We start from the raw sequence: 15,958 nt of genomic DNA, 5'->3' as shown, positions 1-15,958 counted from the left end.
GGCCTTAAGCGCAACTGCAAGTGTCGTAGCAAGTTATGATTTTTTTACTTTTTAATTGTCTTGGAGAGTAAATACTACGCTGACAGGAAAGGCGAAGGTAGAGAGGGATATTGTGCATCCAATTTTACAATGGAAAAAAAAAATCACTCAAACTTAGCTGTAAATACTGTTTAAAGTGACGTTAGCCCGCAGTTAGCTTTGCCTGTTAGCATGTTAGCTTCTTCTTTGTGATTCCATTAGTGTGTATTGCTTGCTCCGGTCCGGTGGCGGTCAAGTTGCAAACATGGTTTTCTGGCTAGAGACACCAGGGGAGATGAAAGACCCTCCAATCATCCCATAAACACTTGTATTACCCCCACAGGGACTACGAAAAGGATTTATTAAGGTAAACACGTTACTTAGTACTGCTTTAAAGCATTAGAACACTATTTTACAATTCTTTTCTGTATTATTCCATAGTTTTGTTTGGTTCGATTTCTCTTCTGTAACATAAGATAAAGTTAACCTGGCTTGCCATCAATATATACAACTTCATTGTGTTATTACTGCACTTTTTATGGCTTTGCATCAGAGAATGTGGCCGGCACTCTACTGTGGGCCGCCTGATGTCTAAGTTGCTGTCTATTGCCCACAATCTGCTCGTGTGTCTTAGTACCGCTGTGGGCACATGTGCTCAGGCTGGAGAGGGCATCAATGGTCCTGGCTGGAGGTGGGAACAGCATAAGCCCTTTAAGCACCAGATGTTGCAGCTCGTGTGGTAGTTTTCAGTCTGTCTCTCTCCCCCCTGTCTGTGTGTCAGTGTGGGAGATTGTGCAGACTGGGAGATGCCAGTTTGTGCCAGCTCCTACAGTGACCTCCAGCGCAGACGACTTAGCTTCTGGTGCCAGTGTTTTCAGCGGGGCAGCCAGGGGATGTTTACACGCAGGCACTGCACCTCTCAGGGAAAGACTGTGTATTATATGTGGGGGATTCTTTAAATAGGAAATCGCGACAGTATCATCACTGTCAAATATTGACCAAATATAAAATGCTCAATTTTGAATATATAGTTAAATCAGCCAATCTAAAATTACTATTCAAGATTGTTAATAATGTGGCACCTCCACCACTAAAAAAGTTTGTCCAATTAACATCTGATCAGATGGTCAGAACAACAAGGTCAACAGTCAATGGCCAATGTACCAAACCAAAATGAAAAACAGCATTAGGACAATTGGCATTTTCTTTTAAAACTATCTCTGAATGCAACAGACTTCCAACTGCACTAAAATTATGCAAAGACTTGAAACGATTTTGCCTGGGTGTGAAACAACATTTTCTGGGAAATCAAACATGTCAGCATTAAAGAAAACAACAACAGCAACAACTAAATTTGACATCTGAGAAGGGTAGGGGTGGGTATAGACTATAGAGGAACAAGTTTTCCCTTTAATAAAATGTACTTTTTAAAAATTGTATATAAAATGTAAATACTGTCTGTAAATATTATGAACTGTATTTTTTTTATGCTTTTTGTAGTGTTTTGTAATTGTCTGTCTCGGGGACTGCTGATGGAAATTCGCTCCAAGAGCTAAAGTCTGGTACAAAGCATCTTTTCATATGCTGATTAATGCTCCTGTACATGTCCCTGTCAAATAAATAAAATAAACTAATAGGAAGTGTACATTAATTCTCTTATCTTAAATACTGGCCGGGGCTTTTTGAATTGACACAGTCTACAGCCTCCTGTGGCATTAATGGCATTTGGGGAGTTCAGATTTTGGAAGAAGACACTTTTTTATGAATTTTGTACTATTTTGTATTATACCTTTCAATTGTGTGATGAGGTTTATATATTCAGGATAGGGCTGCAACTAATGATTATTTTAATCGTTTAATCTACCGATTATTTTTACGATTAATCGATTAATCGCTTGGCTGTGAAAGGTGCATGGAAATTGTATTTTTAGATGTTTTTATCACATAAAGCTAAAGTGGCGCCGCTTGAGGACATGTTGATGGAATAAACTTAAAGTAAACGTTTGTAGGAGGCTGTTGTGCTAGTTCTGCTTTCTGATTGGACAAGACAAAGACAGATATTATGAAATTTACAATGTACAAAACAACACAAAGTAATTTTCATGTCTTTTTTGCTTTATTTTAGTCCGTGTTTACTAGAAAACGATAAACGGATTACTGAAATAGTTGACAACTATTTTAGTAATCGATTAGTTGTTTCAGCCCTAATTCAGGAGTAGTTGATTTATCAGTAGAACGGTTATTCCGCCCTAACAGCAAGCACGCTTCAGTAGATTGTTATGCCATGCCAAACTCAGAAAACACATTGCCAATTGCCAAAAGGATTTTGTGTGTTGTTAAAGCAATACTAAGTAACTCATGCCCCTAGAGGCCAAAAGCGCCACTGCAGGTGTCATAGCGTGTTACGTTTTTATTTACTCATTAATCGTCCGTGAGAGTAAATACTACGCTGACAGAAAAGACAAAGGGAGAGAGGGATATTTTACATCCAATTACACAATGGAGATTTTTTTTTAGTTAAAGTGGCGCTAGCCCGCAGTTAGCTTTGCCCATTAGCTTGTTAGCTTCTTCTTCGTGATTCCACTAGTGTGTATTGGTGGCTCTGACCCGGTGCAGGAAAGTTGCAATTGTGGTTTTCTGGCCAGAGACACCAGAGGGACTGGATTTATTAAGATAAACAAGTCACTTAGTACTGCTTTAATGTTGGGTTTCTCAAAGTAAAATAGTAAAACACAATTGACTTTATGATTTCATAGACAGATACTAGTCAAAAACCTGCTTACTTCTATTTTATTTTGACATCAGTTGCCAAAAGTTGATCGATATTTTCACGTGAAAGACCTCATGATAATAGTAAAAGTGTTCTTGAAAATTGCTTAGGCGATACATAAACAATTAAAATACTGTACTATGACGATGGTTTGAGACAGCTGTGCACCCTTTAGGACTGCATCAGTGTACCAGGTGTTCATTGTAAAAGTGGAATAAGGCACCAAAATCAGTCTCGTGTTTTGTCACAATTGAACTTGGAGTTGGGAGCTTTTAGTGTCACGACACCAGCATGTGTGCATCTTTATTTCAGTTATTATCGCAGTAGCTGTCCTGGCTGTACCTCGGTGTTGTTTCCTTAATCGTGCAGCCCTAGTATCCATGACCTGCTGCGTATCTTATATCACGTATTAGCCTGTCCCGGGTCAGTGTCTGCGCGTCCACGCTGCACTGGGGGCTGTATTGACCGCTGAGGGCCGAGCGGAGGATGAGATGATGGTAGCGGGCGTGCACCTGGGCGATAAGACCGGCTCATGTCCTTCTTAGCGCTCAAAGCCTCCCAGACATTTTCCCCCACGGCGCCGTCCTTCCCGCGCTAACCCCCCGCCTTAGGATCTCCTTAGGGAGCGCTGACTCAGGTGACTGGGTTTTAGACACCCGCCCTCTCCCCGCTCCGTCGTCAGGCCTTTAATATGACCTTGCCGTCGCCTCCTAAAGATAGCGCAGTGGTGGCGAGGGAGAGGGCGGGTGCAGAGGTGGGCGTCAGGGGGACAGAGCCCTCGTTAGCAGGAGTCCAGGCGGGACGGCTCAGGAAAAAGTGCGTCTAATTACCCCACTAACCACGTCCTTGCAGTTTGTGGCTTAAAGCGGCTTCTTCTCCAGCGGATAATAACCCCATCACCTCTGAGAGAGTTCAGGATAGCATTATGATGAGTGACGGACATGTTCGCTGATAGAGGGATTGGCGGATGGATCTTATGGCCTGCTGTGTCTGTGGTTCATAAAGCCATTTGCAAAACAGTCATTGGCAATTAATTAACTTCCAAGACTTTAGTAAGATGGTGGAGTATAAAAAGATCATTTTACAAGAAGTTATATATTAACTGAATATTGAATTCTTTCTCGTTTTACTGTACTTTGGACCCCAAGTAGCGCTTTGGAACTATCGCGCCGAGACCAGGAAAACTTGTCAGAAGATTTTACACACAACCATGAGGTAGAAACACAGCTGCTCTACACTATAGTCAGATTAATCCAACTTTCAGCCATTATTGCTTCTGTAGAAATAGATTTTGATTACTTAAAGGGACTATACAGAGTTTAAAAATGTTAAATTATGCATTGTCCTCCCCCTACATGTTCGAGCCATGTTCTAATCTGTGTAGAATGATTTCAGGCCTATTCACCACAACTGCCTCTAAAATCCTGCACTGTCACTCAAAAAGGTGTTAATTCGGGTCCAAACGAGCTTAATATAGAACCTGCAGTTACGCATATGACCAGAGGTGGCAGTAGTGAGTATAAAAATGACCAACTTGCATCTAGTCTCTTTAAATAAATGCAATCTTTGTAACTCTGCAAGTTGTGACCAATCAAATCTGTTGTTTGGATTGAGTTGCGATTAATTGTGCAGCGCTACAGTGTTTTTTCTTGTTACTGGTAAATGAACACTTGAAAAACAACAACTCATTTACATTTTTCTGTGCTTTTATACCCAATAGCCACTAATTTGACCATGTAAGTACCATGTTTTAATATAGAAATAGTCACTAGTCTAAAAATGTTACTGTCCTTACCTTTCGTTTTGCAGCAGCTGACGATTGGAAAGCGTTACTGAACAGCCACAAATTCACTTCTCTAATGGCTTTGTCACACAGATACACATAAGTATTGTTGTTTTTGTATATATCTTTAGTATGTTATGTGCTGAATGTTCTCCTCCCTCTTTGTGATCTGCGGATTATTGACTGTATTGATGACCGCCTTGAATATTGTAGTAACAGTGTTATTGTGACATTTTACTACATTTCAACGCAGATTTCAACACATTTAACGCACCATGAAATCCAAACAAAATCAGAACCAAAACAAGGCTAAAACTGATTGAAAAAGATTCTTAAAGGGGCTAGATGCAAGTTTGCCATTTTATACTCACTACTGTCACCTCAGGTCATAAGTGTAACTGCAGCTTCTATATTAAGCTCGTGCACGACGGCACTTCGGACCCGAATTAACACCTTTTTGAGTGACAGTGCAGGATTTTAGAGGCAGTTGTGTTGAACAGGTCATTCTACACATTAGGACATGGCTGGAACATGTAGGGGGAGGAAAATACTCATTTCAACATTTTTAAACTCTGTATAGTCCCTTTAAAATCAAGATTAACGTTTTAACCTCCACCTGAACCCGAGCACATTTCCTCCAGTTTGGATTTACCCAAAACCTAAAAGCTTAAAACAAAAAGAATAGTGTCAAAAAGGATGAAAACGCAGCAAAAAAGTGCCAAAAAGCAACAAAAACACTTAAAAAATCAGACCAAAATGAGGCGACAACAAAGTTACAATCACTTTTGGAGGTTTTTGCTTTCAAATGAGGCATTACACTGTTGCTCTCCAGTTGAGAAGCTTTTAGAATTGGGTAAAGCCGAAGTGAAGGAAATGCACTCAGGGGTAAGAGGTTATAAACATACTTCATGGGATGGTAGCAAAACATCTTACACTTGTAGTTGACGCAGATTTAATACGCATAATAAACAAATTCACACAATTGTAGCATACATTTTTACACAATAGAAGAAATAATTAAAGTGATCCGACGCGCATCTGACGCCGTTCGCTCCTCGGGTTCTTTTTTTTCTCTGACTGAGCGATGACTGGACGCCGCATTAAGCCGCCGCTCAAACCTCCATCTCCTCGGTGGCGTGTGGAAAACAGCCTGGCGACCGGCAGCCTGACATTACTGCAGCAGCCTGTAATCATGGGGCTGTAAAAACCCAAATCCAGCAGCCACAAACCGAGCGTCCCGTCACAGCGGTGCAGCTCAAGAACCGCCCCGCGCCCCCGTCCCGTAAACTCCGCGGGCCCAGTCATAACCAGACCCCCTGCATGGATCACGCCACCTCCGTAAAGAAGACAGACTAACGCCGCGCGACAACGGAAAGACGGTGATGTCAACCTTTAGCGTCATGGGTTACGTAAAGAGAACCCTGTGTAAAAGGGGAAGGGTCTGGGATCTTCCTGATATCATGTACTTTATATTACATTATTATACGGCTCTTCACAATGCAAGCAGAACGCTCCATTGATATGAATGGTATTTTCCAACGTTCTACTGGTCATTATTTTTTGATAGAGGACCTCTGACAAAAATAATGACCGCTGCCAATAGCAACGGAGTTCGTGCTTGTAATACAGGTTCATATCAGTCCACACGTACGTAGTAGCGGACATTATCTCTGTCCCCGTCACTGCAAGAGTCCGTGAGTCCGACCTTCAACTAAGCTAGCTACTAGCCTTGCTGCTACTAACCTAGCCAAACATTGCCAAGCAACGCGCAAACTTTTGGGAACTATTTGCCTTGGCACATTCACGTATTTTTGAGTAATCTGTAAAAACGCTGATGGCAGCCATTTTAGGGATAAGTTTGCCTAAGTCCTCCTAGGAACGCCCCCACCTCCTGGAGACGCCTCCGAGCTTTTGTCACCAGCCGAGTAACCAACCACTGCTCCTCAGCAGAACCCCCTCCCCACTGATGCCACAGACAGCGTGTGGAGGGGGCGTGTCGGAAAGGGTCGGAGGTTCTTAAAGAGACAGAGGCCCATTTCAAGACATTCGCTACAGCCATTTTGAGAGAGCAATTTTATACAAGGCAGTTATTCTAATTTACTGCATTTACAGACCAACAGAAGGTTTCATCATCATTGTAGTGTGCTATAGCCTGGTGCTATGTGATTGAAAAGTGTACGAAGTTTATGTTGTGTGTGTTCAGTTGGCAAATGGCCGTATAATAAGCGGGAAAATAAGTACCGACAGGGCGAACCGGTCTTGTTTCGCCTTGAATAATGACCAGAATTCTATACATTATTCTTTACTTAAAATGCTCCACTCATCAGAAACACATCTACAGTTGTACTTTGAGCCATTCACGCATGTCCGGGTAACCTGTGTGCTCCTACTCTGCTCCTCTTGTGGCCCAATGTAACCAGAAGGCGCTCTCCTTGCCTCCCATCTCGCAGAACAGCTTACCCCTCCTTTACAGAGCAGCAAGAGACAAAAATACCAACAACGCTTGGTTACTGCTAAACAACGCGAACGGGGGAGGGTCCTAATGGAACAGAGGCGATTTACAGCTCATGTTGACCGGAAACCAAAAGCCATTTTAGATAAATATAGCATTTTCTTACCAACACAATGTCAGCTATTGCTCGAGATGTGTTTAAACATTTGCGTGAGCTGCCATGTTCGATATGGAAGGGCTTCTCGTTTAATCGGAACTGTCCATCACACCCATCATAACTCGAGGAGGTTAAAGGCTACGCACATCTTTTCATGGACCGGCGCAGCAGTCACAGACACAATAAGCCGCTGAAGTTCTTAGGAGTGTGATTACATGAATATGTTGGTTAATACATCTTAATATGGATGATGAGACTGGAGGAGACCCAAAAGTGCTGGATGCAGGAGTCTGTCAAAGTGCATTACCAAACCCCAGCGGTGAGCAGAGGCCGACTGCGCGGGCTCACCTCATACATGGCGTGATTATCGATAACCAGTGTAAACTATTATGTGTTATCGATATAATTGTGGTTGGTTTATGGTTGATCACGTTTTCTGTGTCTTGCAGTCGGGACAGTGACCTCTCCACAATCATCTCTAACCTGCACCACACGAGACAACACGGCGTGCCCGAGAGCCAGTCTGAGAGCAGCAGCACCGGACAAGCAGGTGGGACGTGTATTCGGACTGTTTTTGTTAGTTGCTGTACCCAAGTATATGCTAATCTTCTTTGGGGGTCCAGGAAGTTTGGATTTTGGTTTGCATTTGATCTGGTCTGTATTTTTTTCCCCCCTCACCCCTTCACCTTTTCTCTCCCTATAACTCACGTAATTATTCCATTACCCATTTAGTGCACTCTAATTTGTGTGATTGGGACGATTCAACATAAGCTTATTAGCCATTCCTGATGGTGGCTCTCAACTTGATTACTTAATGTTCTTCCCACACTTCCTGCTGCACTTCAGGATTTTTTTGCTAAAGCCCCTGTTTTAAATTACCTCTGAATAAATAGCTTTGTTTGCCATTAATCCATTTGGTTGGAAGCCGAGGGAACCGGCGTGTGCGCGCGAAGCTAAGAGCCTTTCCCCCGGCTCACAGACACAACACAGACAGCGTTTAATCACTGCTATTTGTCAAGTCGCTTGTATGAGGATATTGCGCGGCGACCGAGGATATGTATAGCACTGGGTAAGGCGCTGTAGTGTGCGTACTAATGTGTCATTGGCGCCAGAGGATGAAAGGAAAACCCGTCCGAGCTGCTTTGGGCCATAGGTGGCTGAACATTGATCAGTTGCTCAGGCGCGCTGGAGGACGGTTAATAAATATCACGTTTATCCAATGGGAATTTCAGGAAGTTGTGTGGAAAAATGCACACCGCTACCCGACTTTCCAACTCAATTCTCATCTTTTTGGTGTTACTTTGCCCTGCTGTTGCCCGGACTTGCCCCCCTCCTTTTACCCCATTATCTGGTGGCACAGCAAGTGGCATCAAGAGGCCAGACCCAACACCTCAGCAGCCCCCCACTGTGTGATCATCTCTGGACGGGAGATTAATGTCCATACGGTCAGCCTGGGCAGGGCTGTGGGATAGTGCTCACAGTGCAGACCAGCTCCTGTCTGGAAGAGACTAGAAATAAGAAATAGAATAAAGAAATGTAACTAATAATCCTCAAGAAATCAAGAAATGATACTTATAAGGAAAAGGAAAGGGTCACTCACATGTATTGTTAAGGTTTTTGTAAAGAATTGGTAATGGTTTATAGTTATTAAGCCTTTTTCAATGATTTCCTTTGCATTTATTAGCACCAAAATAGATGATGTATGGCTGTAGTACAATACGTGTGTCTATGCGAGGCTAGGCACAAAAGGAAAAGGGTTTGCGCCATTTAATTTATGTGGTCTACACATGGACTACTCATGGTCTCAGCAATAAGGGGAATAACTATTCTCAATTGACTGCTCTAAACAAATGTCATAACTGTATTTTTTTGGAAGGAGGACACGGTGCGAAGGTGCCCGAGCCCCTAAAAGCTGTTGGTTTGGGGCATTAGAGGCAGATTTAAAAGGCTGTATTAGCAGCTCGCCTGGTGTCTGTAAACAAGTCCAATCCGATCAGCTCTAAGTCTGTCTGCCAGTGAAACGCATTCGCCGCCCTGTCATTGTACAGACACATCCCTATTCCAAATGAACACATCAAAAACATGGTGTCAGAGGGCTGGACTTTGGACTAGAGGTTTTACAGCACATACATTGCGTTTATGATATTGTAGTCATTTATTATATTGTTGTCATCGTTATAGATGGAGGGCAGGGGCCTTTAACGGAGTGGGCGATCACTGTTTTTGAGACAGTTTTTTACACTGTGAGCTACTTTGGCACTACAAAAATGGCAGGGAGCTACTTGTGCTTCAAAGATACTTGTAACTCTGTGCCAAGTTAATAAACCATGTGTAGTTTACCTTTTAGAGTTTGTGGCCAAGATGATATTAGGAAGAAAATGACAGGTAAATGAGTCTCCTCTTCCACCCCCCCCCCCCCCTATATTTACTTCTTTTTTTTGCATGTTGAGAGCAAAAAGGGAATGCATCCTTTTTTTTTTTTTTTACTCATCAAGCTTAAAGTATGTAAAATAAATATATGGGGAGCTTCTGGTTCCCCTATAAACCTTTCCTATAGATAAAGGATTTTTTCTTAGCTCTGGAAAGATTAAAACAGGGCACAGTGATGGGGGAAACGTTGGAGACACACAGGCAGAATACGAGAGATGAATGAGGGGAGCCCTGCCGTCGCTGTGGCTGCGGCTCCTGCTCATCTGTGTGCGTAGTTTTGTGTGTTATTTGTGTGTGTGTGTGTGTGTGTGTGTGTGTGTGTGTGTGTGTGTGTGTGTGTGTGTGTGTGTGTGTGTGTGTGCGTGTGCGTTCACGTGTGAGTGCATGTTGCTCACGAGGAAAGGCAAGCGGCGCTGGGTCCTCTCTGCGCCGAGCGGGCCGTTAATTAAATCTGAGGGACAGACGGGAGGGCTCTCTCTCCCGCTTCCGCACTTTGCCTCTCTCTCTCTCTCCCCCCCCTTCAGTCGCCAGTGAGGTGTGTGTATGTGTGTGTGTGTGTGTGTGTGTGCGGAGGGGGGTGAGGGGAGCGGGCGCCGGGCTGCCTGTGGAGACTGTAAACCGTGGCTCTGCGGTCAGACCGGAGACTCTAACAGGCAGATAAGGTGTTTTTGGACCGCCGCTCTCCCCCGCTCCCGCTCAGACTCCCACAGGCAGTTACGGTTATAGTGCGCGTGTGTGTGTATGTGTGTGGTGTGCGCATGTGTGCGGTGGGGGTTGTAGTTTTGTGTGTGTGTGTGTGTGCACCTTTAAATGGCTGCTCGCGTGAGTCTGCAGCCCAGAGTATTTGTGCAAGGCCCACATGATGATTAGTTTTCACCAGGCGCTTATTACACCATTAGCATAAAAAGCAAAAAGTTATATCGGTAAGAATCATGAGTACATTTATGTTTGGTAAAAGCACTGGAAAATGCCTTAAATGAAAGGAAATTCTCATCTCACAAAACTACTACGATATCATATGTATATAAATGTACCTAAAATTAGCAAAAAATTTATATTCAAGTCTGGGCCGATTGTTTCTTGGCAGCTGAAGGTCGATTAGCTGAGAGAAAACTGACTAAAAATAGTCTTCAGTTTTCACTGTTGCTCTTTTTGATCCTGTGCTTTTGCCAACTGTGGTTTTAATTGGAGCGGTATCGTTTCTTGGTAAGAATATGGATTCATCTGGATGGGTCTCATATTCACATTTTGGTAAGTTTATTATCTTGGGGACACGAGTATTATCGTCACTTGGAAGTACTGATTACATGCAGTCGACTAATGACGAAGCTGGCAGTGTTGAGATTGAAGTTTGAGGTTTAAGATGCACAGTTAATGAAGGGTATAAAGGGTATAATGAAGTTGATTAGAAGGAAAAGTGATTTCACATTTGGATGGGATAGACGTTACAGAGTTTGAATTAGCTGTTAATTATGTCCTAGCTTTGCTCCATGTGTGACACTGATTGGTTAGCTTCTGTAAATTGTGTCTTTATTTTGACCTTTTCTGCTAAAACATCAGTGACCCGCAGGAACTCACTGTTTGTGGATTTGCGTGTGTTGACAGCAGCGTCCCCTCAGTGGGGGCCTCCGATACCCCCCAACCCCCTGTCCTGCCGACGGCCGTAGGCCAATCAATGGCAGGGCTTTCAGGGCCGGCGGAGGCCCCGTCGCACGAGGGGGATCAATAAGTTATTAGCACCATTCTGTCAGCTGTAATGTGGAGATTGATCGGGGGCTGCGGCTGGAGGCCCACCCCTCCTCCCCCCCGCCCGCCCCGCGACCAGCCTGATAAAGATGACAGATTAACGGAGTAAGAGAGGAATTAAGGAGTCTGGCTGTCTGAGCTGTCACCACGCTCCGCAGGACGCAGCGCCGACAGGACGACAGCTAAAGTTTGAGGGAGGAGCGGAAATCACAGGCTGAAAGGAAAAATGATGGTCGGCTCCACTCTGTCAGATCAGCCCAAGTGGTTTAAGTCCCTCTGGTTTCTCTGTGGACGGGCCTGATCCCTGAGGAAAGAACAACATGTAACAGGCCAGACTCAAGCAAATCACACAGAGGCTCTAATGTCCGATTTCCCTCCAATCCAAACTTTGGAAACAATAAGAGTCTTTCAGCAAACAATTTTAACTTTCAAAATCTTTTGTCAACGACCAAATTTATTATGTCTTGTACTGGTATGAACTTTTAAAGGGGATTCATCTGCTTGATATACCATAAACATAAACTTGACCAAGTCACAAAGTTGTGCACTTAATTACATCTCTGGCATTCAGACCCTTCAAAGTTCAGCTCCACGTTATCGCTCCTCTAATGCCGTGGCACTAATAACAAGAAGCCACCAGGGGAGAGCCGAGGTATCCGACCTGACTGTAAGCGGAGTTAGTGGGAGTAACAGGGTTAGAGGATAGAGCGCAGAGTCGGGCATTAAAAGGGAGCGCTGGTGCTCTAAGAAGCCCCATTTAATTGGCTTTAAAAGCTTTCCGCCCTCAAATCTCTGGCCCCGAGGCTCCGGCGCAGGAGACGCCGCGTCTTGAGCGAGGTCGGCCTGAGAGAGACTCGAGTGTGTGCGTTTGATCATGAGAGGGCTGTGGGTGCGCGAGGAGATAGAGTTTAACTAATGGGGCTGTCTTTGTTGTTGAGACTTTGAGTATTTTGTGAAAGAATCAGTGAAAGAAACTGGCATTATTTGGAAATGGAGGAAGAGGATGGTAAAGGATGTGCAAAAGGTGTGCGTCCATTAACCTCATCCTGCGCAGATCGCTGCCCCCCTTCCCCCCCCCATGTCTTTGGGGCAGTGGATCTCCTCGGGACCTAAGAGGCAACTTCAAACGGCGGATCATTAGTGAACCTCCTCCCTCCATCCTCTGTTCCTTCGTCTCGTCTCTCGTGCGCAGCTTTCATCAACACCACGGTTTCTACAGCGGTTCCAACAAAGTCCTCCCGGGTCCTCTTTAAGTGTTCCCCCCACTGTCCAACTGTCTTGTTACGGAGAAGAAAGGGCACAAGTATGGCTGCCATTGATATAGGGAAGGTTAGGGGTCAAGGCGGCTATATGTTTAAAGGGTTGTAGGCAAAGTCTATTGGATCAAAGGCTGGTGTGTTTTTAATACATACAAAATATATACGGTTTCTCTTCCTTTCTCAGATCATTGAGAAAGCAGGTGTCCTATTGAAACACCTGTCTGCGCTTTATGAATGAAGTTGGGCAACTATCAACTGCCAGTCACACAGTGCACCATTTTTATTATTGGAGTGGACAATCTAACACTCCATGAACACTCCATAACTATTAGATGTGGTGTTTACACTGGTGTTTTTGTTGCGTTAAAAAAATATCGAAAACAACACAATTTATTCCAAATGGGAGAGTAGTCAATCAGAAGGCGCAAGAAAGGCATAGCGGCAGAATCAAACATGGTGGTGCAGTAGTTCAGGCTCAGGAGATGGGTTTGTGGGCGATTTTTCCACAAAATGGATCAAATAAACACATGTGAGTGTTCTTTTGTTTCTTTGGACCGGCTCCTTACAGGTTCCCCCAGCGGCATCGACCAAGGATGGTGCAAATGCAGTGGACAAAATTCCCTACAGGACAATAGAGTGCGTCTTTACACAGAAACTGAGTCCAATTCTAAAAGACTCCACTGAATTTGATGTAAAACCAAAAGGACCTCAAGAACATGTTTGTCGAAACACATCAGCTGCTCAGTGAGCCCCTCTGATTGGTTCGGTTGACTTTCTACAGATATACGTCACTTCCTGCCGGTCCCACCCCTCTTGGCTCGTCAGGCTGGAGTGTAGCATGTAGTATAATAGTTATAATTCAGATGTTAAAAGGTCACAGAGCTTATAATGGGCTCTTGCTTGCTGTACTTTTGTGTGCTTCGGAAAGACAATAGGTTAGATTAGATACAGAAGTTATCTCTAAAGTAAGAAAGTTACTGCTTGAAAATGTGCATAAAGTAGACACTATTAACAGAGATAGAACAATGACAAACAGCCTCTTCCTTCCTGTGTGCTGTGCATCCTCTCCCTCTGATTAGGGCTCTATTGATTGGAGGTATGTTTGGAGGGGGGGGGGGGGGGGGGGGAGAGGAGTGGTGAATGTACATAATGGAGAGAGATGGCGACCAGGGTGTTGTTACAAGAAGGTTCTGATGAAGATGCTACTGCACACCTCATTGTGGGTGTGACTCCAATTCATTTCTTCCCTATATCTTCACAGCTTCTTTCTACAGTTTAACCCATGTGAATGCATTGCCCCTTCTGCTTGTACTAAGGCACTGTTTCGTTTTCACAGACGACCTTCTGGGCAAGCGACGGAGTTACTCTCCTAACAGCAGCAGCGACTGTCCCTCAGAAAGCAAGAAGTCACGTAGCGTTTCTCCAAAAGGTAAGAAAGCACGGCGCAGCGAGTTTGTGGTGATTATGCAATGTAAATGTAAAGATCCATGTTGTCATCGTAAAGAAGCAATAAATGTTTCAGATTAAATTAGATACTCGTCCAAAGACTTCAACCGCTCACTTCCTGCAGTCGTCCTCAGAGTGGTCACGGGATGTTGCTGTGACGTGTCTGGCCGGCTGATCTAAACAGGTTTGGTCTTGTTTTCAGAGGAGTTAGGAAAACAGGGAGATGAAAAGTCATGGAGAAGAAGGAGAAAACCAAAACCCAAACCAAGAGACAGCAAGAAAGAGAAAGAGGAGGACATTAGATGGTGACGTTACCGTACATCAGACGCATCGCAGAAAAGGTGCAGAGGGCGATGAAAAAACACAATACCAGTGAAACCAAAGAAAACTGAGGCCGAGACATTTATAAAATCCAAAAGGGAAAAACATACTATGGACTGGAATGGAACTACAATGATTGGAAAGAGAAGAGCAAACATTATCGTAGTATAAAGGAGGCAACTGAAATTCTGAAACGTGCTCACGGGACAGTTAACCGGGATGAAGGGGCTTTTTTGCTTCATACACCTGGGATGCTGTAATGAAGATGTCGTCCTACCTCCACTGGAAGGAAAACAGGGACAAAGCCTAATCAGATCAGCCACGTGACCTTTCTGATGAAGACTGAGGGAGTGAGCAGTCGAAACTGTCAGGCACGAAAAAAAACTGGTCTGATAGAAAAGAAGCATTAGAGAGCTTTAGTTGTGAATGGACAATGTATCTAGACTGTTCTGACATTTCCACTCATTTCAAAGTTATATTTTAAGAGTTTGAGAAACAAAGTCGCTCTAACTTTGGTAATGTTAAGGTCTTATACCTAAACTGAGGTTGATTCACAAATATGGAGAACTTTCTCAAGGCCTGAAAATGTTAGGCCTTGAGAAGTGTTTATTCCAATGAAATGCTTTTACCTTGAGAATAACTTTTACAAACTAGTATTTGACACTCACAAAAAAAAAAATCTTAGTTTGGCACAATGAAGCAAACAAGGAAAAGTTATTCTTTTTGGCATGACACAAAAGTCATTAGTTATTTTTCATTATCTTTACGGCATTACCTCTTCAGTACCCCTCTGTGCTACTGCAATCTGGTCCGACTTGTCTATTATTCATATGTTTCTTGTGTGGCATGAAACCGGGCGCCAGCCGCCGTTAGCTCGGCCACTGTCCATCCCTGTGGTCTGCAGAGTACACTTCCTGATGCATTATAAAACAGGCAAAACCGAGTGCAGCTCATCACATATCCATTCCATTCCATACAAAACTATGTGCACACAAGATCATCTAACCTATGCCGGAATATCATGATTATGACATACCGGTGACTACGCAATGCTTGATTTGAAGAAAAGGGGATTGAAGTAGATTTGTTTGCATGACTTTTGACCTTTAGTGGCCCTGCCTGGAGCCACACGGATCTGTGCCTGAAGACTCATAGCCTTTTTAGTCAATGCACGACTCGGCCATCTCCTGAAAGATGTATGGCTCTAAGGAGAATTTTTGTGAGGCTGAGAGTAGTGGCTTTTTAGACTGAGTTGTCTGACTGGTTGGTTGAAACTTTACAGAAGTGTTGGTATCTTGTGAGTTAGTACCATCACCTGGGTTTTTTTCTGGCACAATTCTGCAGCAAAGTCAGCGAGGATCTTGAGATATGGTGCTGCACTGCGGTAGCCCCCTGAGATTTTGCCTCAATTTGGTATTTATCAACCCCATAGAGATATTTGTCCTCTTAAGCTGACCCATCCACTAACCTTCAACACTCCGTGGGCGAAATCTCTAGATCCTGAGGCAGCATATTGGTAGAGGATTAGCCTTTTGTGCATGTTTTAGGTTGATGGGTGGGGGTCTGGAGGAAGCCC

General features: G+C 43.9%; 1 protein-coding gene across 1 annotated transcript in view; it reads left to right on the top strand.

The window, feature by feature from the left end:
• Window positions 1–15,958, top strand: part of samd11 (sterile alpha motif domain containing 11) — a 56,621-nt gene that overhangs the window by 16,084 nt on the left and 24,579 nt on the right. Inside the window, 2 exon segments of the mRNA XM_079558177.1 lie at window positions 7,630–7,730; window positions 13,952–14,044. Of these exon segments, the coding sequence (XP_079414303.1) occupies window positions 7,630–7,730; window positions 13,952–14,044 (194 nt within the window).

This window comes from Gobius niger (assembly GCF_951799975.1).
Source record: "Gobius niger genome assembly, chromosome: 6".
Classification (NCBI taxonomy): Eukaryota; Metazoa; Chordata; class Actinopteri; order Gobiiformes; family Gobiidae; genus Gobius; species Gobius niger.
The sequence above is the reverse complement of the archived record's forward strand: the minus strand, read 5'-3'. Positions and strand labels throughout refer to the sequence as shown.